Raw genomic sequence first — 27,549 nt, forward strand, 5'->3', positions numbered from 1 at the left:
GCTCATAGTCTTCAATGTACCCACTCATGCACCCTTCTACAAATAAAAATCTGTTCCTATTTGCTTCTTGGTCTTGTTTCTTCTTCTGTATTCCCTTTCATGGTTCTACAGTATTTTTCCATGAGTCCTGGTCCCCTTTGTCTTTCTCTTTTGTCTTTCTTGTTCTTTCAATTCCTGCTTTATTTCTGCCTTTGCACTTTTTTTGTTTTGTTTTCCTAGCTCCTGATTTTTTTTCTGGGCTATATCGTTTCCCTTTATTTTATTTTATTTTTTTTCTTTTCGGTTCCCAGGATTTTCCAGGTTCTGCAGGCCTGTGCTGTGCCCTGCATGACAAGCTAGTCGCTGGTTGTTTCCTTCCAGCTTTCTTTAACACCACTGACCTGCCCAGTTCTGCCTATCTGGGATCCCAAGAGAAAAGGAGGAAGATCAGAGGCTTACTGAGCCTCTGATTTTGACCTGACCGGAGAGCAGGCAAGAGGCACTTAGACTCACTCCCTTCTCCTTACCCATCAGTAGTAATAGTATTTATTAAGTGTTTACTGTGTGTAGAGCAGTGTACTGAGTGTAGGGAAGCATGGGAGGATAGGCAGTGAAAAGAGAAAATGTTGTTCCCCTAGAGCAGGAAGTGTTGGTAGCTCTGCAGGACCCCCACTATTGTATGATGTATTTGCATGGCCTAGTGGATAGAGCACGAATGAGCCTAGGAGTCAGAAGGACCTGGGTTCTAATTCTGACTCTGCCACATACCTACTGTGGGACCTTGGGCAAGTCACTTTACTTCTTTGTGCCTCAGTTACCTCATCTGTAAAATGGAGATTAAGAATGTGAGCCCCTTGTGGGACATGGACTGTGTCCAACCTTGTATCTACTCCAGTGCTTAGTACAGGGCCTGGCACAGAGTAAGTGCTCAACAAATACCATAAAAAAAATTTTTACATCATCTTTCTTAGACATATGTTCATTCATGGTGTCTTTTCAGAACTGGTGATAAATGTGTACTCAACTTTAAATCCTGTGGGCTGTTTGGGAAAGAACTTCATAAAGTAGAAGGATACATTCAAGATAAAAGGTAATTGGAAGCCCTTGCTTTTCAAATTAGCTAAGAATTTTTAATTTGAGGGAGTTTTTCATGTTAAAAATTATAGTATAGTTCTCAAAAAATGTAGTGATACTATTTGGTATGATGAAAATTCATATTGTTTGGGTAATGTGGACATAACACTTGACACAAATCTTAAACCAGTATTAAATTTAAATTATTTGGTCTTGATGTGAAACTTTTTTTCTGCTTAGAAACCGGGTTCGTTCCCTAAACTGTTGGAAGGAAGAACTGTCTGAATAAGTAATTTTTTCTTTCATTTAAGTACTGAGTGGTCAAAGAACCCAGGAAGGACTTGTCATTTGGGGTCTATCATATGTGTCAGTTTTCCTTAGAAACAACACTTTATTCCAAACATTTTCTCAACTACTTCAATGCTTTATTTTCAGGAAGCAGGAAAATTGAAGTTACTTGTCTTTTTTACTCCAATCAAAGTAACTTTCAGTTATAAAAGCAAATACATAGCCTATATGAAAAGTGAGCCCATTTAACATTAGAAAATATTTTCAAGCTAAACCCCAAGAAAATCTTCATTTTACATTTTATACCCTCTCAGATATCCTATTTATTTTAATTAAGGAGGCTTTAAAATAATTGAGGGAATAAAAGATTAGGCAGATTTTCCTCCAAGTATTTTAGAATTCAATCCACACTTTAAGGGTGTCGACACTCCAGATTGGAAGCAGAATCGAGTGTCATAATGGGCTACTAGTTTTGTATATCAGACTTTCATATGAACTCTCAATCGGTAATTGCTGTAGAGATTTTTTCCAAGCTGTAATGCCCTAGGTCATATGATCCTAATTGTTGTTGCTCACAATGCCTGAGTGTGCACATTCACAAGGTCACATGTTTCTTAGTATTTTCTGAAAATTCCCCCTCAGAGGAAAATTAATCATCCAACCAGGGGTAAACATTTCCCACTTGTTGGTCCATTCTGTAAAAGCACTGGAATAAGAGTTATAGAGGGGCTTTTGGTCCTAATTCCACCTGATTTGCATTAGATATTAAGGGTCAACCAAGCCTCGTCTTTCCTTTCTGTCTGATGGCTGTCACTGAGAGAAAATAGTTCTCGCTACCAAGTGTTAGTTGAGGCCATTCAATCCAAACCTTTCTTCCTTGTCATTCTCCTATATTAGTTAAAACAAATCAATAGGAGCCTGAAGTGATGAGACCATCCGCAATATCAAAGTCTCCGGATTCATCTTGTGGTGTTCAGCCCTTAAATAATCAAGTGTTGAGTATTTTATAGTGATGGACTCCTTTTTTTATTTAAACCAAACTCTACCACCTCTTCTCTTGCCTCCATTTCTATCCCACACTGCCCTTTAGTCTAGCACTCTACACTGTTGGCTTCACCAGCTGCCCAACTTGAATTTAGTTGAGGGAATGTGAATACTCTGTTCAGAGCTGCATGAATAAATGACCCAAAATGCCAGGGAAATTCAGCTTTTGAAATTTCCATTTGTATTTATGAAAAAGGCTGCACAGAAATTGTACCAGGAAATGTCAAAATAGGAAACTGATGCCATTGTCCAGAATGAAATCATACTAATTTTAATAAATACATTATAATTTATATGGTCTGTGCAGAAGAAAAATGTTGTTTTTGTTTAAAATAGCAAAAAGAAGCTCTTTATGATTTATGGCAAGTGGACAGAATGTTTGTGGGGGATCGATCCTGCTTCCTATGAGTCCTACAGAAAGAATGAAAGGAGAGGAGACCACCAGAAGAAACCCAAGCCAGTAAGATTACTGAACTTGATGAAACCAATAAATACCATTGATTAAAATCTGTCTTTTTGCCTAATCTTTAATAAGACTGTAATGTATCCTTAGAGTCCCCCAAAATACAGATACATGAAGAGTAGCTATAAGAATTTATTCATTGTGTCAAGCAGCATAACCTAGTGAGAGAGCACAGGCGTGAAAGTCAGAGGACCTAGGTTCTAATTCCAGCTCTGCCACAAGCCTGCTGTGTGACCTCGGACAAGTCACTTAACTTCTCTGTGCTTCAGTTTTACTTCAACTGCGAGATGGGGATTCAATACCTGTTCTCCCTCCTATTTAGAATGTGAGCCTTCTGTGCGACCTGGTTATCTTGTATTGGCCCCTGCGTATAGTACAGTACTTGGTGCGTAGTAAGTTCTTAACAAACTCCACAGTTGTTGTTATTGCAGAAAAGAAGCATTCTGGTTGTTAGGAATCCAGAGAAAGTGGTTAAACTCTGCACAAATCTTTCTAGTAAAAGTGATCACTCAGAGGAAAGGAAAAGAAATCCCATTTCAATATATTTCATCCTGCAAGGGTCACCCCCTGGTGATATCTTCCACAGAGAAATGTAAGCTCAGTGGGATTTTTTTCCCTATGACCATGATTTTATGTTGATGAAAATCAGGTTTGTGTGTATTTTTCCTTCTTCTGAATTCTGCAGGAAGGATAATTCATGCAGCCAAAGAAAATCTTACATGTGGTACTCTGTAGTCATGATTGCTCCCTAAAACTGATTATTCTTGGCTTTTAAAAGGAAAAAGAACCAGGTTTCTTTTCTGTTGAATAGCCTGAGGGCCAAAGCAAGCTACAATAGTCAATTTGGATTAACCAAATACTCCTGAGATAATTTTTAAGGTGTCTGGGTCCTTCAGATCTCCTTCTCCAAGAAGCTTTCCTCAGTAGATTTCTGTTCTCTACAGGCTAGCTCTTCCCAGCTGTCATCTCAACAACTTTGCATCACCTCAGGACTTTAGCACTCCCAACCTCTTGTTGCATGTTTGTACATCTGAATTCACATTCTCTGCTATCTGGCACTTCTTCAATCCTGTCTATAAATTGTGTGTTTGTGCCTCTACCCCTTTAGACTGACAACTCCTTGTGGGCAGGATCCGTAATTTATTTTAATGTCTGTCTCTCTAGGCTGTAAGCTTCTTAATAATTATGATACTTGTTAAGTGCTTTCTATGTGCCAAGGACTGTTCTAAGCTCTGGGGTAGATACAAGTTAATCAGGTTGGACACAGTCCCTGTCCCACTTGGGGTCATGCTCTTAATCCCTATTTTACCTATGAAGTAACTGAGGCCCAGAGAAGTTAAATGACTTGCCCAAGATCACTCAGCAGATATGCGGCAAAGCCAGGAGTAGAACCCAGGTTCTTCTGACTCCCAGGTCCATTCTCTATCCACTAAGCCATGCTGCTCCTTGTGAGCAGGCAACATGTCTACCAATTCTGTCATATTGTACTCTCCTAAGTGTTTGATACACGGTGCTCTGCCCACAGTAATTGCTCAATAAATATGATTGACTGATTGAATAAATCCTACTAAGTACTATTCTTTCAAAAATAACTCTTAGAAGCCAGTAGAAACTCTGTGCTTTTTTGAATCAGTCTATCCAGAGATTTTTTTGTGTGTGCCAAAAGCAGCACCAGTAGAAAAATGGAAATCATCGATTTGTAGAGGAACTTCCCTGAAGGCAGGGCCACTAATATTAGGCGAACACCTTGGATTTCTCACAATTTTGTACTACAAATAGAAGAACTTGACTTATTAGTATATAATCGATCCAGGTAGAGTAAAAGGAATAAAATGGATCCTGAAAGCATTTTACTATTTCCCTGAATAATTTCCAGATTCATGTACTTTAAGGCTCCTTTCTGGTTTTCCCTCCTACCTAATTATGGGTCCACTTGAGATCCCATTGTCATATGGAGCTAAATCATGATCCAGGGCAAATGAGCAGTCATTTGTATTTCAGGAGAATGATGCCGCAGAAAAGTCTGAGAGCGATGTGGTCGACGATATACCGGAGATGCAGGACACCGTGCAAGTTATACCTGGGAGCAAGCTTCTCTGGAGGATCAACACCAGACCTCCAAATTCCTCCCAGGTAAATCAGGGAATAGGAGATCCTGACTGCCTCAGAGGGTGTGTGTGAATGTATACTCTGAATGCTTCTGGGCATTTGGAACAGTCTCCTGCCTGGTGAGAGGTGGAACCTGCTGGGGGAAGCTTTAAGGGCTGTGGGTATGTGAGGAGGACATTTCAAATTTTAATTTGAAATGCCAAGCAGATGTGCTTTCCTGGGGCAGGTTGGCTTGCCCCGAGCCCCAGGTATATACCTGTCCGGTTCAAGGAAGATATTTTTTGGGTTGAAGTCATATATCCAAAAGTTAATTTGGGTGAAATTTGGAGCCTTTACATTTTTTGAGGGTTTTTAAAAATCCGAAACCAAGTAAGTCTTTGCTCTTTTGTTTTACATTGACCAATGAAATTAACAATGTAAACCGAACCTCAGAGCTGTGTTTTTCTGAGCAGTGATTTCAGAAGCAGTTTGAAAATGAAGACTGTGGGCCCAAAAAGAATTTCCATTTCTGATAATAAAATTAATTTGTGTGGGTTTTTTTTCCCTAGATGTATAATTTTACCAGTTTTACTGTGAGCCTCAATGAGCTGGAAAAGGGCATGGAAGACATCCTAGCTCCAACAGATTGTCGCCTGCGTCCAGATATCAGAGGCATGGAAAATGGCAACATGGGTATGAGTCTTCTCGGGTCACACTTGTTTTATTTACAGATTCCCTCCACTTCTGTTTATTTTAAAGAGTGTATCTATTTTGTCTGTCACAGACTTGGCAAGTCAAGAGAAAGAAAGACTGGAAGAAAAACAGAGAGAAGCTCGAAAAGAGCGTGCCAAAGATGAGGAAGAATGGAGGACAAGGTAAAGGATGAAAGAGAAACGGGGGTCAGTGTGGTTTAAATTGATCTGAGTGGTTCTACAGGAGAGGGAGATACTTGTCCATACCAGCTTCCACTGAAACAGTCAGTCGTTTTTATTGTGCGCTTCCTGTGTGTAGAGCACTGTACTAAGCACTTGGGAGGGTACAATATAGCAGTATAACAGAGTCCCTGCCCTATGACTCCTCTGTTTACAGCCTAAAATTCAGTGTACATCTTAAAAGAGATGAGAAGGGGAAAATAGGGCAAGTAAGGTTATAAATATAGCCAAGCCAACGGGCTTCAGAAAAGTGGGGTTAAACCAAAAGTAGGGTCTCACCAGGAAAGATTCAGTGTCCTGGGACCTCACCGGCTCCTCCTTCCAAGAGATCCAGAGAGAAACCCAACATCTCCTTTCCATCCTCCCAAATTCTCTGTCGGGATTCTGGCCCAAGGCAAATCCACCTACAATGAATGCAGTCTCCATATCTGCTTTCCCGAGGTGCTGATGGCAATTCCTGGAAGTTTAGAGAGGGTACAGTATGCTGAACTGAATGCCTGCCATCGTGTCTGCAGCCACCATCTGCCATTTCAAGGGTCTCTAGTGCACATTTGTATTCGAATTGCCCAGAAGAGATGTTTTCTAGGGGCTCTTCTTTAGGTCATAAGGCTGCTGACAGCCCCGTCTCTCTTTCCACGAGGAAGACTTGGGCTCATGGGGTGTGTCAAAAGACCAACCTGTTGCATTCAACTAATCAAAATGTTAACTAGTTAGAAAATGAGAGAATCCTTCATTCTGAAAGTATAGCCATTCATTAGGGTAAGTAAACAAAGTCAGTTCTGTCAGAACATGTGTTCTGACTGCTGTTTTGGTTAGAATATCATTAGGGAATTAGATGGTGCTTATCCAACATTGGGAGCCTGTTTGGATACAGCACATGTGGCATCAACAGTTTGCGAGGGTGCACGACCTTGAATGTGGGGCCTGGTGAGGAAGGAAAGCATGAGGTTTTGCAAAGATGCCATCCCTGTTTTATGGAAGATCAGGTTTGTAGCTGTCCTGTCATTTGGATTTCATTTTTAGAAGTAGGCTGGAGATAAATGCATTATCAAGATTTCTGAATATCCCTTTATGTTTGCCTACTTTCATGTCAGTCTGGATTTAGCACTGTGGCAGATCCCCAAAGGGTTCCTGAGGTTGATTTATTCGTAAATAGAATGAATTTTAGGAAGGCAGTTACCGGAGCACCCCAAATCGTGCACCTGAGCTAAAACCTCTCGAATTTGGATTCCACTAAATGGGAACATGAATTCTGACATAGATGAAACTCAAATTATTATTTAAAAGCAGTTTTCTAGGATTTCTTTCTTTTGGTTAAAAATTTGAGTTGGCGTTTCATTAAAAACAGCCACATAAGGCCAAAATGTTCAGAATGAAACTATTATTTAAAATTCTCTGTATTTTAGGTTGCTCTCTAATAAAGCATCTTGTGGGAGAAAAAGCAATTGCAAGTAATATAAAAAAGCAAACTGGCTTTAATTGTGTGTCGAAATTATTTTCCCCAATGACCTATCCCTTTTACTTTCTGCAGATGGTTTTCTCAAGGCAATAACCCATATACCGGGACTCCTGACTGGTTATATTCAGGTGGATACTTTGATAGAAATTTCTCGGACTGTCCAGATATATACTGAGACATTGGAACAGTTCCCTTTTGACCAACCATGTGGACATCACAAGGTTAGACTTTGCTTCAAGCTAATTAATCTGTTTTTGTTAACAGCAGAAGCCAACTTTTCTAAGGTCGATTTTATTGGAAATAACATCGTTCGCCAATCAAGAATTTAATTTTCATTACTTTGGGGATTGATACTGTTCAGATATCATTAATGTCCCTTTTGCCAGGATGCTCCTGAGAGTATCATGTTTTCACTGTTTTAAGGAGGAATACTGTTGATGATTTTCAATTTTCATGATACAAGTTGGCTGTGGCAACTATAGTTTGAAGTATTTACCCCACCCCTCCTCTTCTACCCCCCTCAACTTTGTAACCTAAAATGTCAGAAGACAGAGAAGGGGAGGATCCAGGTTTCTTTTTTTTTAAGTGCTGCAGAAGAGAGGCCTCAGTGCTGCAGAAGAGAGGCCTCACAGGTACTCTGAACTTGGACCAATGGTGGCAGATGGATGCAGGTCAGACCTGTCCAGCCATACCACCGGAAAAGAGACAGTGGTCAGAACGACTTCCCAGAGGAATAAAGAGCTACGGAAGTGCTCTTAATCTAATTCTGTCCATCAAGAGTTGGAGCTGCAAAATAAAGAACGCCAAGCAGGATAGAATGAAAAGTTTTCCGATTCTCTATTGTCTCATTCTTTGGCACTACGACTATTCCTTATTAAGTAATCGTGATGGAACTCTGAAATGGTGTTTTGATCGAGTGAGGTGCAGTCATCGATGTAAACATCACGGGCAAAGTGAAACACCGCAAGTAGAACATAGCATGCCATAGAAATGTTGGTGGAACCCTGGAAGAAAGACACTAAGACTGTTCGCAATGGAACCATCTAAGGAAGAAAGACACTAAGACTGCTGCCATCCCTTCAAGTAAGTCAAGCCTCCAGCAGTTGCATGGAAGTAGTCAGCCTTGTAGACAGGGTGTACACTCTGATCAAACCTGAGCCTCTACCGTCTTGTCATTTTTGAAAGCACTTCGTTCATATATCTCCATAGAGCTGTCGTGTGGGTTTTTAAAAATGATGCATGTTCTATAATATTATGGGGTCACATGTCATTGCACATTGTGGGAAAAAAAAGCAGAGTCTGCGAACTCTAACTGGTATAGTGAAAATGATTTTTAAAATACTAATAGATATAATTGTCTAAGCACGTGTGGTCATCCAAGTGACTTATTTGTTTGGGTAGATATGTCAAAGCCATATAAGGTCAGAGCTATTTGAATTGCAGAGAAATTTATTGTACATATGCATATATTATATATACATATATATATATAATTTTATTGAGTGGGGTTTCAAAGTCATACATTCCTGAAGATCAGAAGGGGCTATAGTTTTGTGTCTAGACTTAAAAATTAGGTTGTAATTAAAACACTTTTTAAAGCCATTGTTTTGAAAGTTTCTCATTTTATAACCAATGGAAACGAGAAAGTGGTAGTATTGTAGCTAAGTTGGCAGTTGCTCCAAATTAATGCCACAAATTGGGTAGTGAACCCATTTGATGACTTTACAGATACACTGGGGCATTCCTGTTTTCATTTCCTGACCAGTTTTGAAGCATCCGCCAGTTTGGAAGAGAAGTCCTCCGGGTCACCCGACCTCAGGTTAATTGGAGGATTTGGCTGGGCTGGGCAGCCGCCATGGGCTCAATCTCCTATCAGTAAGGAAAGTGGTCAAAGGCAGAGATGTTAAGGGCACCAGCCTGAAATACATTCATGTCCACTACATTCCTTCTGCAGTGAGCAGCGCTTTATTGGCTTTGCTCCTTCGAATTATCCAGCCAGATCTACTTAGTAATGCGTACATTGGTGTAGCGGAGGAGAACAAATATCTCTCCTAAAATAAATTAACTGGTATTTTATGTTTTTTAGGAAATAGAAACTAACTTGATAGAGTACAATTGGAAAATCGGTTCCTGTGTACTTAAATTGACTTTTTTTCCCCATTTTTTTTGCTGTCAAAAAAGGATGAACTATGTTCCACTGGCAATTTTCAATCCTGTGTTTAATCACTGTGGCTACAGGTGTCACTAGTAAGACTCCGTGAAAGTCATGTGTGACTTACAAAATATGCTTACATGCTTACAAAATATCAGGTCTAAAATTTGGAAATATAAAATTTCCTTAAATACAGAAAAATATCTTGCAATTAAATGTGATGTGATTTTTGCCCCTCGTGGAAATTTGTTTCCCACTTGAGAGGTATCCATATTTGGAGCGATGGTCTGTATAAGACAAAAATATGCAAGCTGTTCCATTTGAAATAAAGATTTTGTATTAAAGGGCCAGCTGAAATATTAATGCCTTGCATTATTTTCAGTACTGAAATTAAAAACTCATTACATTTCTGCCCATTAGGCAAAAAACTGGACTTCCTTTAAAAATTGGGGTGGGATTACGTGGAGCTGGACAGAGTTTATTCGGTTTAACCAACAAGCTGCCTAGAGCATCAGGTCAGGGAAGAATGAACAAAACTAGTAGTTCCAGATTTGAAGGTGGTTTGCAGTGTAGGGGCTAGGCTAGCCCGAAAGCCTCCACATTTCTTCTTTGAAAAATGAATGGCCTTCCTCTCTTTCGCAAGAGAGTTCGAACCTCTGAATGGGGCCTTTGAGGCTTGGAGAGGTGGGACGTCCGAAGGGATGTTCCCTGGCAGAAGAACAGAGGAGAGAATGGGCCCTGCTGCTATGCATTCTGTATGTTCCTCCCCAGTAGTTTTTCAGGGACCAGGTGGGACCCTGGAGCCTTATGATGTCACAAATGAAAACCCAGGATCCCGCTAAAAGGTCTAGAAAAAAGCCCTGCATTTTGGGAGAGAAGAAAACCAATGCAGAGGCATCTGTTCTAATAGGTGAACCACTTGTAGATTGAACTGTTTTATTGGTATTCTTTTTCTTCTTTGCAAGGAAAAAGGCAAAGTACATACGGATGGCACCAAGGGGGCCTCAGGCTGACCTAGGGCGGGAGTCTCCAGAAGAAAGACTTTTCACTGAACTGTTTCTTTTGCAGGCAGATGTACCTGGGTTATAAACTCTGGGGAATGGTTACTAGGTAGTCAGTCGTATTTATTGAGCACTTACTGTGTGCAGAGCACTGTACTAGGAGCTTGGAAGAGTACAATGTAACAGACACATTCCCTGTCCACACTAAACTTGCAGTCTAGAGGATACAGTCCAAATATGGGGCAGCATGCTTCATAGGAGTTTATTGTTGAGGAATTGGCCAGGCAGTTTTTTGAAGCTTGTCATCCAGGAGGAGCGGTGTAGCCTAGTGGAAAGAGCACAGGCCTGGGAGTCAGAGGACCTGGGTTCTAATCCCAGCATTGCAATTTGCCTGCTACAAGACAGGGCAAGTCAATTAATTTCTCTGGACCTCAGCTTCATCATCCGTAAAATAGGGATTCAATCTCTGTTCTTCTTTCTACTTAGACTGCTCCATGTAGGACAGGGACCGTGTCTGACCTGATTTGCTTATGTCTACTCTGTCACTTAGAAAATAGTCTTTTACTCACAGTAAGCCCTTAACAAATACCATAATAATCATTATTATTTATTATTAAGGAAAAGATGCATTTACAACTTCTTTTCCTTCTCCTCCACCCCCAAGGAATGTTGGATTTGTTTTCTGGGTCTTTTATCCCAGCAATAAAAAGCCCCAAATGAATTGTATGAAAATTTGAAAACCTTACAGATGACCAAAAACCATCGATAAAAACGTCTCACTCCCCAAACCCAGAGCCAGTCAATTTTGAAGACCTGTCTTTTGGAGAAAGATACTTGTATTTCAGAAGCACTCTATTCAAGTGGTAATAGCTTCCTGCGCTTAAAAAATTGTAGTTAATGGGTGCCAACTTCTCAGTTCTGCTTATTAAATGAAAATGGTGGGGAAGAAACAGTGTTATCCACATTCAATTAAGTAATAATTGTGGTATTTCTCTAAGTGCTTACTGTGTCCCAGCACTGTGCTAATCCCTGGGGTAGGTACAATACAGTAAGATCGGATGCAGTCTCGGCCCCATACAAGGCTCACAGTCAGAGTGGAAAAGAATACAGTAAAATGGAAAGGCTTCCAATAAACCCAGGCTTCTACTTCAGCTTCAGCACTTGGAATTGTTTTTTTCTTAAATTCCCCCTGGAATCATTCCCAAATCTTGCCACAGTAAAAACTTTAGCCCAATGGAAGAATGTGATTAAAACATGATTTGTACTGCATTAATTATGCCCAGCACTTGCATTGTCTACTGTTTTTTCTTTGTGTGTTTTGCCTGTGCTTACACTGTGTTTTGCTTGATTCTGTTCCCTTTGCTTAGGGGTTTCTTGATAACGAAATACTACATCCGTTGATGATGTAATGCTATTTGAAGTCTTTGGACAAACTCAAACCATATGTTAGGTCAGTTGTATAAAAAAAAACCAAAAACAATAATTAGTTCACCGTAAGTTAATGAATAGGACACAGATAATTGATTTCAGTAAGGTTTTATAGCATGGAAAAATGTATATCTGCTTCTACCCAGGATTTCAGCTCCCACTATGATGGACCCTTTTATGAAGCTGCTCCCCTCCACGCCCCCCCCTCCTCAGTATTCAATTGCTGTACTCCAGTTGATTTTTTACAAACACTGGGTTCACCTTATCAATGTTGCATGGAAATGTCAGATGTTGAAAATGCTCTAGTGAGATGGATTTATTTTTATAATATTTAATAACTGTCCATTCCCACCTATTAACAAAATCACTCCTATTTAGCCTTTTGGAAGAGGCTTGTACAGATTTGTGGACATAAATGTTAAACTGTAAATCTGAATAAAGGTCCTTTTGAAGAAGATGTGCAATGTTTGACATTTGCTTTTCACTAAATCCTCTTTCGCCGTCTCCGCGGCTCACGCCTTTAGGGAAAGGCCTGCCGGTATACCGCAGCTGCCTTACCTTACTGTGTCGGGTCGCCCCTGGGGGGTTTGTCGGTTCTCTGGGGAGCCGGCTGTTTCCCCACAGAGCTCAGCAGGGTGAGGAGCAGATTCGGGAAACCCAGGAAATTTCCGTCTGGTATCTGTTAAGCGCTTACTATGTGCCAGGCTCTGTACTGAGCACTGGGTTAGATACAAGTTAATCAGGTTGGACACAGTCCATTTCCCACATGGGACTCATAGTCTTAATCCCCGTTTTACAGATGAGGTAACTGAGGTCCAGAGACATTAAGTGACTTGCCCAAGGTCGCATAGCAGACAAGTGGCGGAGCTAGGATTAGAACCCAGGTCCTTCTGTCTCCCAGGCCCTTGGTCAGTCCACTAGGCCATGCTGCTTCTGGTGAACAGGAGCAGTCGATGAAAAGGCAAAAACGTACCCCGTGACATCGGGGTGCAGGACAAGGTCTCCTAGGGTGTGTTCTTTGGCTTCAGGGCATTAAACGTCCAGAAGATACTGCTGCTTTAGGTGAAAGATTTTTAGCCCTGGGGATTAGCCACTCTAAAGGGTTATAAGAGCAGCATGCACTCCAAAAATTTTGTAATATTATTTGTTAAGTGCTTACTATGTGCCAAGCATTGTACTAAGCTCTGGGGTGGATACAAACAAATCAGGTTGGACACAGTCCCTGTCCCACAAGGGGCTCACAGTCTCAATCCCCATTTTACAGATGATGTAACTGAGGCCCAGAGACGTGAAGTAACTTGCCCAAGGTCACTCAACAGACATGTATGTGGTAGACTGGGATTAGAACCCATGACCTTCTGACTCCCATGCCAGTTTGCTATCCACTACACCATGCTTGGTTGATTGTGTCTACTCCAGCACTTTCCTATAATGCTTGGCTCATAATGAACACTTAAAATCAATTGTGTTTATTGAGTGCTGACTGTGTGCGGAGCACTGTAGTAAGCGCTTGGGAGAGTAAAGTAAGTGGGCCTTCCTTTGCTATGGCTGAAGAGAGAGCAAAAGACAGTAATAAGGTGGCTTTTCCCCTTGGACTACTTTTTTGAATGCATTTTGGTTGGCCCCTAGAGTATTGCTATTAAGAATCCTCTAAGGGTTGTCTTGCTTGCATAGAATGATTCCTCTAACAAACACTCACTGCCAATATTAAATCATTTATCTAGGGACAGGAAGGGGCTTGAAGAATCCCCTTCTACTGTACCATCTGTAGCACAGATCCAATTGATCAATTGCCCCTCTGTTTTGTCTTTCAAAATAAAAAATCTCCTTTTTCCAGTTAATTCCCCTCAACTCTTGTCGATTGCTTCTGGGTGAAGAATGAGTCCGAGGTAGTTCATTTCAGGCTACCTCCCGATGAAACTACCTTATCCGTGGTAAAAACTGGACACTGCTTCTGCTTCTCATATGATCTGATCTCGTTTTAAATGTTCTGAAGTTAACATTAACATGTTACGATTAATCCTGCAGTGCTCTTGTACTAATGTGGCTGGATGGGCTTCCATTTTCATTTTGATGTGTACAATTTTATAAAAGTGTCAAGGTGACATCTTGGCCCAAGAGTTGCATAAATGACCTCTCTCGTACATCTCAAGGGACCCGTGAGGTTCCTTGCATCTTTAGGAACCTTGGGAACTCCTTTCCCTTGCATTTCAAGGAAGAGAGTTTAGGGAAACCCTAAAATAACAAGACTGTGAAGTCAGCAATTGGCCCCTCACGTCTGGGTTGTGGGTCATTAACCTGAAAGAAAAACCTGATTTTTCTCCCCTTTAGAATAAAATATCCATAGGGATTAGAATGCATGAGGAGAATTTAGCCTATCTTCACGGGTCAAAATGTTATCTCCTTGCCTTAATCTAATGGTCACTTCCAATGTTAGGCCCTAATTCCATGATTTTTTTTTTTTGGCTGGGGCTAATTTGGGGCTACTTCCCTCATTCTCTTCCCTTGCCTCTCCTCCCTCCCCAGCCCGTGGCAGTCCCTGAGGGCCACACTTGGGCTTGATCCGAGGGTCCTCATCTCTTCAGTCAGGCAGGGCCAACCTCGCGGTTGGAAGCGAGACTTGCAAAAGCCTCCGGGTGCGGCCCCTCGCAAAGGTGGCAACGGGGCTGCTGTGAAGCCTCCTCTTCAAAATGGTGAAAGTACGGCCCCTCACAAAGGTGGTGGAGGGTTGGATGTCAGGATCTCAGAGGTGAGTTGCCCGGACAGCAGTGGGGTGAGAGCAGGTCGGTGGTAGAGAAATGCTATTCCGTCAGACTTGTGTCACGTGCTGCATATGAGGTCATTTTGCTCCATAGATACATTGCTCCAGGCACATGCAGCGCAACACAACAATGTCATACAGAAAGAGAGAGGGTGTCCAAATTTGGGCATTATACTGTGTCTTCATGGTTTTTTTTTCTTTTTAAAGATGTTCTGGGTTTAGGGGAAGCTTGGTCCACTTCCCAGGTCCTCTGCATCTGTGGTGGGGTTCCAGTCATAACCATCAGAACAACTTACCAGCATTTATTAAGTGCTTACAAGAAACCAACAGTGACGTAGTCCCTGACCGTAGAGGTCATACTCCAAGTGGAAAGGATTAGATTGTGTAGGAGGACAATAAAACTATAAACAATGAAGATGAATTTACTGAACACATGGAATTCAGTGCCCATGCTCAACCCAGGCGTGGACCCAGGAATGGGATTGACCGCTCGGCCTGACTTTACAAGCCTGACTCCGAAACTTGGGCTCACCCCTGGACTACTGCCCCACCCCAATTTTATAGGTGGCAAACTGAGGCATGCCGACTTTTGTGAGTGGAAATGATACGATATGGAGGGAGTAATTCTGTATGTGGTTAAGGAATTTATCACCGGATAGTCCAACCACATATTAGAACCGGTGGTTGGCAGATGGCCTCCCCTCGAGACTGCGAGCTCGTTGTGGACAGGCAGTGTGTCTGCCTGTTGTTGTACTCGCCCAAGCGCATAGTACCATGCTTATTTATCATATTTATTGAGCACTTACTGTGTACAAAGCACGGTACTATTGCAAACAGGGCTCAATAAATATGATAAACAGGGCTCAATAAATATGGTTGAATAAATGAGTGAATGGCCTAGTGCTGGTATTTGGTATTTGTTAAGCGCTTACTATGTGCCAAGCACAGTTCTAAGCGGCGGGGGAGATACATGGTAATCAGGTTGTCCCACTTAGGGCTCCCAGTCTTCATCCCCATTTGACAGATGAGGTAACTGAGGCACAGAGGAAGTGAAGTGACTTGCCCAAGGTCACACAGCTGACAAGCGGCGGATCTGGGATTAGAACCCACGACCTCTGACTCCCAAGCCTGTGGCCTTTCTACTAAGCCACGCTGCCAGTGACAAGAGCATGACCCCGGAGCCAGAGGACCAGAGGACTTGAGTCCTGATCCACCTCCCCAGTACCACTTGCCTGTTGTATGACCTTGGAAATGTCACTTCTCTCTGTGCCTCAGTTTCCTCATCTTTTAAAGAAGCAGTGTGGCTTGGGGGGAAGGAGCACGAACTTGGGGGTCAGAGGTCATGGGTTCTAATCCCAGCTCCTCCACTTGTCAGCTGTGTGACTTTGGGCAAGTCACGTCACCACTCTGCACCTCAGTTGCCTCATCTGTAAAATGGGGATTAAGACTGTCAGCCCCACGTGGGACAACCCGCTAACCTTATATCTACCCCAGCATTTAGAACAGTGCTTGGCATGTAATAAGCGCTTAACAAATACCATCGTTATTATCAGTAATAAAATGGGGACTGCTTCCCACTCTTGGACTGTGAAGGCCCACGTGGACCTAGATCGCACCCAACTTGATCATCTAGCAGTTACCCCAGCGCTTAATGTGGCGTTTGGCACATAGCGCCTAGCGAAACGTGCTGTCACTGTCACCGTTGAAGCAGCGTGGCTCAGTGGCAAGAGCCCGGGCTTGGGAGTCAGAGGTCATGAGTTCGAATCCCAGCTCTGGCACTTGTCAGCTGTGTGACTGTGGGCAAGTCACTTCACTTCTCTGTGCCTCAGTTCCCTCATCTGTAAAATAGGGATTAACTGTGAGCCTCACGTGGGACAACCTGATTCCCCTGTATCTATCCCAGTGCTTCGAACAGTGCTGTGCACATAGTAAGCGCTTAACCTATTCATCCCCTTGATTCTATTTATTGCTATTGTTCTGGTCCGTCCGTCTCCCCCGATTAGACTGTAAGCCCGTCAAAGGGTAGGGACTTTCTCTATCTGTTACCGATTTGTCCATTCCAAGCGCTTGGTCCGGTGCTCTGCACATAGTAAGTGCTCAATAAATACTATTGGATGGATGGATGAATGGATGGATGGATGGTTGAATGAATGGATGGATGAATGGTTGAATGAATGGATGGATGGATGGATGGATGGATGGATGAATGAATGAATGAATGAATGAATGACTATTATGATCAGGGGTTCGGCTGCCCCTTCGGCTCGGCCGGCGGCGGCCCCGTTGCGATTCCAGGCGCCGCCAGGCGGGGCCGCTGTCTCGGCCGCGGCGCCTCCTATGACACAGCAACAATAGGGGCCCCTCTGGTCGGCCCCACCCGGTGGGCCGCACTTCCGGCCGGGGGCGGGGAGGAGGGGTGGGCGGTGACGGAAGGCCGTCTCGGCCAATCGCAGGGCGCGGAGGCCCGAAGGGGCGGCCGACGGCCTCCAATTGGCCGGCGGGGGGGAGGCGGGACTTCCGCTCGGGCCCGGCGACGCCAGCGGCGACGACGGCGGGGCTGCTTGGCGCCTCCCTCCTCCGCCCGGCCGCCCGTCCGCCCGTCCTAGGCCTCAGGTGAAGGGGGGGGAGCCCCAAAACGGACCCGGGCGGCTTTGGGGGCAAGGAAGAGGGGCCTGCGGCTGCTGACAGGAGGGGAGATTGGGGCGGGGGGGGCCCTGTCTCTCCCCCCCTTTCGATTCTGAGCCTTTCATTGGACAGGGACGGTCCTTATCTGTTGCCCAGTTGTCCGTTCCAAGCGCTTAGTCCAGTGCTCTGCACGGAGTCAGCGCTCAATAAATATTATTCCCTGAATCGAATGGGGGAGGGGGTGATAGGGGAGGAGGAGAGGGTGGGGGGCTGGTAGCTTGTAAGCCCATCCTGGGGCCCGGATGGTGGTCTATCATCTGTGCCTGAATTGTCCATTGCAAGCGCTTAGTACAGTGCTCTGCACATAGTAAGCGCTCAGGAAATACTATTGCATGAAGGATAGGGGGGGTAGGGGGCTGGGAGAGGGTAGGGGGCTGGTAGCATGTAAGCCCATCATGGGGCCTGGATGGTCTCTTATCTGTTCTTGAATTGTCCATTCCGAGCGCTTAGTACAGTGCTCTGCACATAGTAAGCGCTCAGGAAATACTGTTGCATGAAGGATGGGGTAGGGGGCTGGGAGAGGGTGGGGGACTGGTAGCTTGTAAGCCCATCCTGGGGCCCGGATGGTCTCTTATCTGTTCCTGAATTGTCCATTCCGAGCGCTTAGTACAGTGCTCTGCACATAGTAAGCGCTCAGGAAATACTATTGAAATAATGATAGGGGGAGGGAGGGGTGGGAGAGGGGCTGAGGGAGAGAGGGAGGCGAAGGGGGTGGGGGGCGGGGAGGGATCAGGGAGGGAGGGGGCGGGAAAGGGGGGCTGACAAGTGTCGGGGAGGGAGAGGTCAGGGGGAGGTGTTGAAAGGGCAGCCCCGGGGTGCTGAGACGGCAGAGAGGACCGACCAGCGGAGGAGGGGAGGGACGAGGGACGAGGGAGGGACCAGCCTGGGCCTGCTGGTGCAGGGGATGAGGCTGGAGGGACAGCAGGCAGGGTGGGGGGCTTCAAGGGAGAGCCCCCGTTAGCTGATCACACCGCCAGCCCCGCTCCCATCCTCCGGTGTCCGCACTGGCCCAGGCCCACACAGCGAGGCCCGGCACCCACAAAATAAGACGGATGAATCATCTGGTTTTAGAAAAATCACCTGGATATCCACACCTAATAATAATCGTATTAGCGCTCATGATGTGTGCCAGACACTTAGGTCTACCGGCCTCTGGCTGTTGTCCACAGTTCCTTTAAAATAATTTCGGATCTTTAATCCACCGTGAGCTCTGCAAGAAGCGGCCCCTTCCGTGACCTTTTGGGTTCCCCCAGTCGTTTTCCTTTCCTCCAGATACTAGGCCACAGTAAACTAATAAAAACGGACTGCTGCGTTTAAGCCCCGGATCGAAAAGCGGCCCTGAGGAATCTCTGGAAAGCTTTTAGTTCAGGTTTGTGGAAGAGCTTGTGAATGTGTTCTAATGAAACAGCAAAATTCAAAGCAATCTCCAGTTTCTTTTCCTTCCCCATTTAAAGATGGGTCAGAAATCTCTCTCTCTCAGACATGAAGCCCTGGAATATGATTCCAGTTGATTACGACCTTCTTTTCTGAAAGTCCCTCTGGCTTTTTGGATAAGTTTTATTGTACATAAAGCCACGGGTACTGCTCTGCCCCCTCCTCCCTGCCCCCGGCCCCTAAAAGCTCACGTTGAAATATTTGGAGGAAAGGGGAAATAAATGTTTGGGAATGTCAGGAAGGATTCACTTGCAGAAATCAAGGGGATCCTCAAATATGACGCTGAAATTAATTTGAACGACTCAGCCACGAGCCAGGAGGCTAATTGGAGGCTTTGGAGGACAGTCAGCTTTTGCTTTTCCTCTCTTCATTAAGACTCTATCAGTCACCAGCTCTTCCTTTTCCACAGATCATTGCTCTGAAATCCAAGTCTTGGGCTTTAATGTGTCAGTGTCCTTGTAGACGACTCCATTTCAACCTTTTTGTTTTTGTTTTTCATCCTTTCATCTCTTCAATATCATTGGGCTGGAAAAGTGTGTAATTTACTGAACTATCAGTGCTTAGTCTTTTTTTTTAATTGAGGTTTTGGAGGTAGCAAAGATTGTTAATGTTTATTAAGCCTTGGGGCTCAGAGCATGATGCTTAGCACTCAGGTGATTGCTTGAAAATCAAATTCAGAGCTTACCTAGCCCATTAGGGGTTCACAATTTGATAATAAAGGTATAATTTGGTTAACAAGAAAAGCATCAAACTCTGCTTAGAGGGGACTTGGGGCCCCAACCACTCCTCTTTGATCCAAGGTGAGAAACCGCTAAATTCTTTAAGCTTAGGGAAGAAGAGGTGGGCTTTAACCCCTTTTCCTCTAGAGAGGGGTGTCTGCAGGGCAGTGTTGCTCGAACCATCGGGGCACCCTGCTGCAGACCCCGGAACCCCAAGGGAAGGGAGCTCGGGTTCAGCACCTGCTTCTGGGGGCGGGTAGGCTGCTGCCATGTCAAGCCACAGGGAATTTTTAAACTCCAGATGGAAGCAATGAACATAGGTGGAAAACATCCTCTCTTCCCTTTCTCAGGATGTCTTCAGGAGCACTGTTTCCAAGCCTGGTCCCAGGCTCTCGGGGCTCATCCAGCAAGTACCTGGTGGAATTTCGAGCAGGGAAAATGTCACTGAAAGGGTCTACAGTCACTCCGGATAAGCGGAAAGGGCTCGTCTACATCCAGCAAACAGATGATTCCCTCATTCACTTCTGCTGGAAGGACAGGACTTCTGGCAATGTTGAAGATGTAAGTGTGTGCGCGCGCCCTTGACATTTACTGAGAAAGCCCCAAGAAAGCTTGTTTTGGGGAGGACACCTTCACGGCCCCTCCTGGAATGTGGATGCCGCTAATTTGGTACCTGGAGGAGTGACCACTTTGGTATCTAGCCATTCCAGTTTGTCTGGCTATTTGCCTGGACAGATGTTTTGTGGGAACACTTCTTCCACTGTGAGTTCATTATATTTCCTTTCATTTTGGGTGCCTGGGAAAATTAGGTGCTCAGAATTGAAGGCCCAATTTTGTAGAGATCATTGGTTTAGCAAGGCGTGTTTTGCCCATAGCTCATTGGACATACTCATTTTTTTACCTGTCGATCAAAGCTAAGACACTTTGAATGTTGGAGCAAGTTTACATTTGTCCCCACGTTGGACTTGTGTTTTCCTTCTGCTCAGCGGCACTACTCTTCCTCCGGAGTCAGCAGCCCCCACCAGTTCTCCCAGTCCTTTAAGTCTCTTCTTGGATTGCCAGTGCCCTGCTGCACCCTTCTCCTCTCCCCCAGTATCCCCCAGTGACTTCTCCAACTACTTACCCATGGAAACCATCAGATGGTGAACCTTACCAAGTCTCTCTTTTTAATTTGATTCCCTCTTCTACTCCCATTTTCTTTCCCTGCTCCTGAGGTCTCTCTCTAGAGGACATGTCCCCCCACTCCCCTTCTCCCCAAAGTCGACCCCATCCCTCTCACCACTTACCGCCTCCCGCTGTCTGATGGTGCCTTCCCCTCTGCTGTCAAAGATATTCAGATCTCATGACTCCACGGATCCTACAGCCATCTGCCCCATCTCTGCTCCCAATTCTGTCCAGTCTTCTCAGAGAGATTGCAGAAACTGGCCATCTTCATTTCTTCAGCACCAGTTCTCTCCGTGGCCTGCTACAATCTGGCTTTTTGTCCCCACCGCACCTCTGACACTGCATTCCTCAGAGTCCAGTGGATTTGGTTCTCTCTTGTCCTAATTGTTTCTGGTCTCTTGGCTGCTTTTCTCTTTTTCCCTTGGGCAAGCTTAGATTGACCTTGGCTCTGCTGACCTGGTGGTCTTATGATTTCTTCCAGCTTCTCATTTGCTGGCTCCTCCTTTTCTCCCATAACTGTGGGTTTCCCATCTAGAGCTCAGTTAATACTATAATCCTTCAAGTTGCAGAAACCCACAACCCTAGTGTCCTCTTCAATTATTTTCTGCTTTTTAGCTCTTAGGATCCCTAAACCCTGCTGATTTTTCTTCCTCCATAACTTTTCCTGGATCTCCTCGTCCAAGCTCTTGTCATCTTTCAACTAGAGAAATGTGTCATGTCAGCTCATCACTGGTCTGCCGGCCTCCAGCTTGTTCCCTCCTCCATCTGTAACACTACCTGCTGTGGCCTCCATCACCATCCTACTGCATCACTAGGCACAAGCCTTTCCACACCTCAGAAACCTCCTGTTCTCCATTTCCCTTGGCTTCAAGCAGAAATTACACAAGCTCTCGCTCTGTCATATGTGCTGTCTTTATCTGCCATTTCTTCGCTCACAGGCTTTGCTTTCAATCAGTCGGTGTATATTGAGTGTGGTGTGCCGAGCACTGTACTAAGCACTTGGGAGAGTACAGTACAAAAGAGTAGATTGGCACAATCCCTGCCCTCAAGGAGCTTACCTTTGACTTCTGATCGTCTCCCTATGTAACACTCCCTCTTCCTTCAAATTCTCCAGGCCGTAGTTCTCACTTTCTTCAGAGACTGTCCTTGAAATCCCCCATCCTCCAGAAAGCCTCTACTGAATGCCACCACCCCAGGTTGTCACCACAATAGCCATCCATAATGTTTAATGTATGGACATACATGTATGTCCAGCCGTCCTCTGCATTCATGCAGATTTCACCGTGTGTAATTTAATCACTCCTTTCATCATTGATGTCAACTTTGCAAAATCCTACTATTACCAGTTGTGTCTTGGTTCACCCTCCTGCTCCCACTATTTGGTGAAGGTCCTTTCCCCCCAACCCCCCCATTAAATTCTAAGCTCCTGGAGGGCAAGTATTCTGTACTTCACTTCTGTTGTACACTCCCCAAGTGCTCCGTAGTCTCATCCTTGGCTGTATGCCCATAAGATGCTTGGCCAGAGTTGATGCTTTGAGTTCTTTCAGGGCTTAGACTTTATCTTCAGAATGCATAGAGTGTGTTTTGTGACCTTATCGCGAGGTGATTTTTATCATCTGTGTTTTCTCTGCCCTCGAAGGACTTGATTATTTTTCCCGATGACTGTGAATTTAAAAGAGTGCCCCAGTGCACTACTGGCCGGGTGTATGTGCTGAAGTTCAAGGCGGGATCCAAACGACTCTTCTTCTGGATGCAGGTTTATGCCCTTGTTTATGTGGGTTTATTGTGTGTGGTAGAACGCCTACAAGGTGCAGGCTTTCCTGGGCTGGCCTTGGTCCCAGTCCTAGCCTTTCCAGCCAGAGGGGCACCCTGGGATCCCAGCCGGGGAGCAATGGAGCGGGGCTGCCTCATGTGCCCATGGGAGGGTGGCAGGGCCAGAACCGGCTGGGTTTTTTGGTAGCCTCGAGTTTGCTTGGACTCCACCCAGGGCCTGACTGGCTGGTGGGAGGTGCCATACTGCTGATCGCAAACTCCTCCACGATAAATAACCCTTGACTCATGGGGAGGAAAAGCTAAGAAAAGGGGTGATTTTGCTTATCCCGAAAGAATTCTGGAATTTTTAGAACTTCCCATTTCCTGTCTTGATGTTTGTGACCCAAGTTCTTCTCTCGTAGGAACCCAAAACCGACAAAGACGAGGAGCATTGCCGAAAAGTGAATGAATATTTGAACAATCCCCCAATGCCCGGGGCTTTGGGTGGGAGTGGAAGTGGAGGTCATGAGCTTTCAGCCCTTGGAGGTAGTTACTCTTTGGCCCCCCGTAGGACCCTGCCCCTTTGAACTTGGTGAATGGCAACTGATTCAGGATCTGGCCACCCATGTAATGAACTTAGTGGGGTCTACAACTAGAGCCCAAAAGGTTCTGGAAACAGTTTTTTGAAAATACGGATTTCTTCATGGTTGTCCCACGAGTAAACTCTGGGACTTCACTTGCACAAGACCTGGAAGCATCTTGTGCAGACCGGCCCCCGGGCCTGTCCTTAATTGCCTGTGTCTGTAGTGCTGAGTAGGCCAGGTGACGGATCTGAATTGTTTTTGTTTTTTTAGGTGAAGGAGGCCTGCAGAGCCTTCTGGGTAACATGAGCCATAACCAACTCATGCAGCTTATTGGACCAACTGGCTTGGGAGGACTTGGTAAAATATTTCATATTATTACAAACGTTAGAATGGTGGTGGTTCACTGTAGTTGAATCGTCCTCTGATTTGTTCATCCAACAATTAGGACTACTTAGCAATTGGGCATTGTGACTTAGGTACCTGTTTGTAATAATCAGGGTATTAGATAAGTACATTCCAAGTGCTTAGTACAGTGCTCTGCACATAGTAAGTGTTCAATAAATACTACTGAATGAATGTATAAGCACTTACTCGCATCTGAGTGCTGGGATAGACTCAAGATACCTGAAGGTGGACAAGGTCCCTGCCCCACATGGAGCTTTCAGTTTAATGAGGCAGGAGAACAGGTATTGAACCCACATTTTCTGAGACAGAGAAGTTAATAATGTTGGTATTTTGTTAAGTGCCTACTATGTGCAGAGTACTGTTCTAAGCGCTGCGGTAGATACAGGGTAATCAGGTTGTCCCACATGAGGTTCACAGTCTTAATCCCCATTTTACAGGTGAGGGAACTGAGGCCCAGAGAAGTGAAGTGACTTGCCCACAGTCACACAGCTGACAAGTGGCAGATCTGGGATTCGAACCCATGACATCTGGCTCCCAAGCCCGTGCTCTTTCCACTGAGCCACGCTGCTTAAGTGACTTACCCAGGGTCTCACACAGATGACAAGTGGCAGAGCCAAGATTAGGATTCAGGTCCTCTCATTCCGGCTTGGCTGCTCTTTATTTCCATGTTTGCTCACTAAGATTGAGATTCTGAACTCTCATTTGGGCTAGGTTTTTGTTTCCAAATGGAAGTCATCTAGTTACAGTTCGCCTTATTTGAGCTAACTAGGCAGCTTAGTTACCTGTCTCTACTTAAAAAAAAAAAAATGTATTGAGCTGTTATCCCAATTAGTTTGGCCATTCTGCTTTCCACATTCACTCGGAAAATGTGAGATTGCTGCCTTCTAATAGTAGCAGTTGGATGCGACGGCTCTGCCTGACCAGCAGTTCAAAGGTGGTGCCAGGCGGGGCTGTGCTGGCTCTTGGATCTACACCTGGGAATTCTCCTGTGCTTCCTCAACCTTTTTCCCAGCTTCTGAAAATGCCTCCTGGGGATGCAGCTGGTTGCTGGGCAGCCGTGCTGATTTGGGCAGGGCCACCTTGGCCTCTGCAGATGGGAAAAGAGAGAAAAGTAGGTGGGAGCCACCAGGACCCGAAAATTAACGACCCTGACAGTTCCCCGCTTGGCCCTTGGAGAAAATCATGGCTTTGTCCTTGTCAAGATTTCTAGTTCTATGGAGGTGTTGCTGCTTTATGACGTGGAAGCTGAGTGAAGGTTTTAGAATGGTGAGAACAGTTTAGTCTCCCTAATGAACCCACCAGACTTTGGCGAAATCTAGGTAAACAGCAGGAGGTAGCTTGCCTTCCAGGAGAGAGAGGAGGGTTCAGGAACTGCACCTGAGAAGCAGCGTGGCTCAGTGGAAAGAGCACGGGCTTTGGAGTCAGGGCTCATGAGTTCGAATCCCAGCTCTGCCACTTGTCGGCTGTGTGACTGTGGGCAAGTCACTTAACTTCTCTGTGCCTCAGTTCCCTCATCTGTAAAATGGGGATTAAGACTGTGAGCCCCACGTGGGACAACCTGATTCCCCTGTGTCTACCCCAGCGCTTAGAACAGTGCTCGGCACATAGTAAGCGCTTAACAAATAACATTATTATTATTATTACTATTAACTGCAGGTGGACACTGAGTGGGAGAAATCAGAGGGCTCAGTGTCTCAGCAGGTCTAGGGAATCGAGTCACAGCATCCTTGAGACCCATTAAACATAAAAGCAGCCAGATGTTTTCTTAGAGTTTGTAAAGGTGTTTCAAGGGGCTGTTAACTTTCTTCCCATAGGTGGGCTTGGTGCACTGACTGGGCCCGGCCTGGCTAGCTTACTGGGGAGTGGAGGACCCCCGGCAAGCAGCTCTTCATCCAGGTAAGTTCCCGAAAGCCCCGCTCACGCAGTTTAGAGGGGAATCGGTTCACTCACCTGTGTATTCTTACCCAGTGCTGAGTTCAGTACTCTGCACAGAGTAAGCGCTTAGTAAATACTATTCCTACCCCTCCCCTTCCTCAAAGAGAGCAGGGAGCTGAACCACAAGCCAGTGGTTGTGGCTCTAGTGGTTCAACTAGAGAAGGTCTCAGGATACACTGTCCAAAACTGGGTGTGAGTTGCCTGAGGTCAACTCCCTTTTGCACTGTGAGCATGCACTTTGCGTGTGTTTGTGTTTGTGTTTGTTTTCTAAACTACCCCCACCTCAGGTAGAAAAAACTGGTTGGTTCATGGTTCATCGGTATCGCTGCTCATGTGCTTCCAGCTCCCGGAGCCAGTCAGCGGCCGTGACTCCATCTTCCACCACTTCTTCGGCCCGTGCTACGCCAGCCCCTACTGCTCCTGCAGTTGCTTCTACAACTAGTCCAAGCCCTGCCCCCAGTTCAGGTAATGGAACCAGCACAGCAACAAGCCCAACCCAGCCCATTCAACTGAGTGACCTCCAGAACATTTTAGCTACTATGAATGTGCCACCTGGGGCAGGAGGCGGACAGCAAGGTAAACGTTCTTTCGGGGGCCGGAAGCTGTTGGGGTGCTCGCCGATCCCCTGATCTCTTTCGAGGGGGTCGGGAAGGACTTGTTCCCGTTGAAAACATTCTCTGTGGCACTGCCGGTTGGCAATCCCCGGGTAATTGCCGGAGAGCCCGAGGCGTGCCGGGTTTTCAGCTTCCCACCCGGGGCCGCCGAGCTAAATGCGAGAGCCGTAGCCAGGAGACTCCCCTTCCTCCCCCCCACCCCCAGCAGGCGACTCACTGGGCAGAGTCTGGGCCCTCTCCCTGAAACCGAACCCGGTTCCGCCTCGACGCTATCCCTGAGCCGCTGACCGTTTTGTTCTTGCGTCCTAGTTGACTTGGCCAGTGTCCTGACTCCAGAGATCATGGCTCCCATTCTGGCCAACGCTGAAGTCCAGGAGCGGCTGCTGCCTTATCTCCCGTCTGGAGAGTCCCTGCCACAGACTGCAGAGGAGATTCAGAATACACTGACCTCTCCTCAATTTCAGCAGGTAGGAATGGGAGGAGACCTTCCCTGCCCCACCTAAAGGGATGACCCCTTCCCACACGAGGCGAGGTACGGGACTGAAGTTACAAGTTGTCTTTGAGCAGGATTGGAGTGAACGGTCATGTCCTCCCCTCATTTCATCTTTTCAGTTCTGAAAAAATTAGTTCTGGTGCTCCTTCTGGGAGGAAGCTGGGGCATCCAGGGGGACCCTGAACCATCAGACTCCCCGCCCCAAGGGCTTAGCCCCGTGGAGGACAACACCCTGCACTTGGTAGCGGGCCGGTTCCACCCATCCTCACTCTTATGGTCAAAAAATGGGAGGCCAAAGTCACAAATGAGTTGTACTTTGTTGGCTTTCACTTACAGGCCTTGAGCATGTTTAGTGCTGCTTTAGCTTCAGGACAGCTAGGTCCACTCATGAGTCAGTTTGGCCTACCAGCCGAGGCGGTGGATGCAGCAAATAAAGGCGGTAAGTATCCTTTCTTGCTTATCTCCAAGGTAAGGAAGGGATCCTTTGGGTGTGCTCTTCATTTCAGGGAGATGCATAATGAATGACAAGTGAGAAACAATCTTGTCTGCAGTAATCTGTGTGGGTGGGACTCTTGATGAGCAGTGGAGTCTGGGGCGGGATTCCTCAATCTGATCCAAACCTGTTAAAGATCAGGTTCTGCTGTGGCCAGTTGCATTAAGATGTGTCCGCCCCCTATTTGGGTGGCAGACGTTCATCGGTGGGGAAGAAGAAACCCGAAACATTTGCTTTAATTTGGGAGTAGACTGGCGCTTCCAGAACTATTCTAGGCCAGGTTGAGGAGTATCCAAAGCCTACCTTGTGACTTTTGTGCAAAATGGAGCGAGGGAGATGGGTTGACCTGTCATTTCTCATCATTTTTAGATGTCGAAGCTTTTGCCAAAGCTATGCAGAACAATGCCAAGACGGATCAAAAGGAAGGAGACTCAAAGGACAAGAAAGAGGAAGAGGAAGATATGAGTTTAGATTAAGTTATTTGCTATCTTAAGGTATTGAAAACTCTTAGGAATTAAGCAACTTGGGTAGTTTCACTAGTTAATTGCATACTCTCATGCCTACATGGAACCAACCAATAAAGGACTCTTCTTTTGAGATTG

The 27,549-nt window shown here is 45.4% G+C and overlaps 2 protein-coding genes across 6 annotated transcripts in view; both read left to right on the forward strand.

Annotated features, from left to right (window-relative positions):
* OSBPL2 (oxysterol binding protein like 2) overlaps window positions 1-12,365 on the forward strand; it is a 101,871-nt gene extending 89,506 nt beyond the window's left edge. For all 3 annotated transcript variants that reach the window (XM_029070422.2, XM_039912831.1, XM_029070423.2), the window contains 6 exons: window positions 980-1,069; window positions 2,722-2,845; window positions 4,850-4,981; window positions 5,506-5,629; window positions 5,721-5,811; window positions 7,400-12,365. In XM_029070422.2, the coding sequence (XP_028926255.1) occupies window positions 980-1,069; window positions 2,722-2,845; window positions 4,850-4,981; window positions 5,506-5,629; window positions 5,721-5,811; window positions 7,400-7,502 (664 nt within the window). In that variant the 3' untranslated portion in view covers window positions 7,503-12,365. The remainder of the gene's footprint in view (window positions 1-979; window positions 1,070-2,721; window positions 2,846-4,849; window positions 4,982-5,505; window positions 5,630-5,720; window positions 5,812-7,399) is intronic.
* A 4,807-nt stretch (window positions 12,366-17,172) lies between these two features.
* On the forward strand, window positions 17,173-27,546 carry ADRM1 (ADRM1 26S proteasome ubiquitin receptor). Of its 3 annotated transcripts, none has more exons than XM_007668729.4 (10): window positions 17,173-17,282; window positions 19,858-20,068; window positions 22,311-22,427; window positions 22,846-22,969; window positions 23,278-23,364; window positions 25,227-25,308; window positions 25,691-25,812; window positions 26,271-26,428; window positions 26,791-26,893; window positions 27,317-27,546. In XM_007668729.4, the coding sequence occupies exons 2-10, from the start codon at window positions 19,859-19,861 to the stop codon at window positions 27,421-27,423; spliced, it is 1,110 nt and encodes a 369-aa protein (XP_007666919.1). In that variant the 5' UTR covers window positions 17,173-17,282; window position 19,858; the 3' UTR covers window positions 27,424-27,546. The 3 variants fall into 3 exon arrangements, with proteins under 3 accessions (XP_007666919.1, XP_001506034.2, XP_028926562.1); XM_001505984.6 differs by having other exon boundaries at window positions 17,184-17,282; window positions 25,691-25,923; XM_029070729.2 differs by lacking the exon at window positions 17,173-17,282 and adding an exon at window positions 18,508-18,723 and having other exon boundaries at window positions 25,691-25,923.
* The last annotated feature ends 3 nt before the right edge of the window (window positions 27,547-27,549 follow it).

This window comes from Ornithorhynchus anatinus, chromosome 8, assembly GCF_004115215.2.
Source record: "Ornithorhynchus anatinus isolate Pmale09 chromosome 8, mOrnAna1.pri.v4, whole genome shotgun sequence".
Classification (NCBI taxonomy): domain Eukaryota; kingdom Metazoa; phylum Chordata; class Mammalia; order Monotremata; family Ornithorhynchidae; genus Ornithorhynchus; species Ornithorhynchus anatinus.

Coding starts and splice junctions, on each gene's coding strand:
- ADRM1 (XM_001505984.6), top strand. CDS start 19,859: ATGTCTTCAGGAGCACTGTTTCCAAGCCTGGTCCCAGGCTCTCGGGGC. Junction 23,365..25,226: donor AACTGGCTTGGGAGGACTTG/GTAAAATATTTC, acceptor TTCTTCCCATAG/GTGGGCTTGGTGCACTGACT. Junction 26,894..27,316: donor GGATGCAGCAAATAAAGGCG/GTAAGTATCCTT, acceptor CATCATTTTTAG/ATGTCGAAGCTTTTGCCAAA.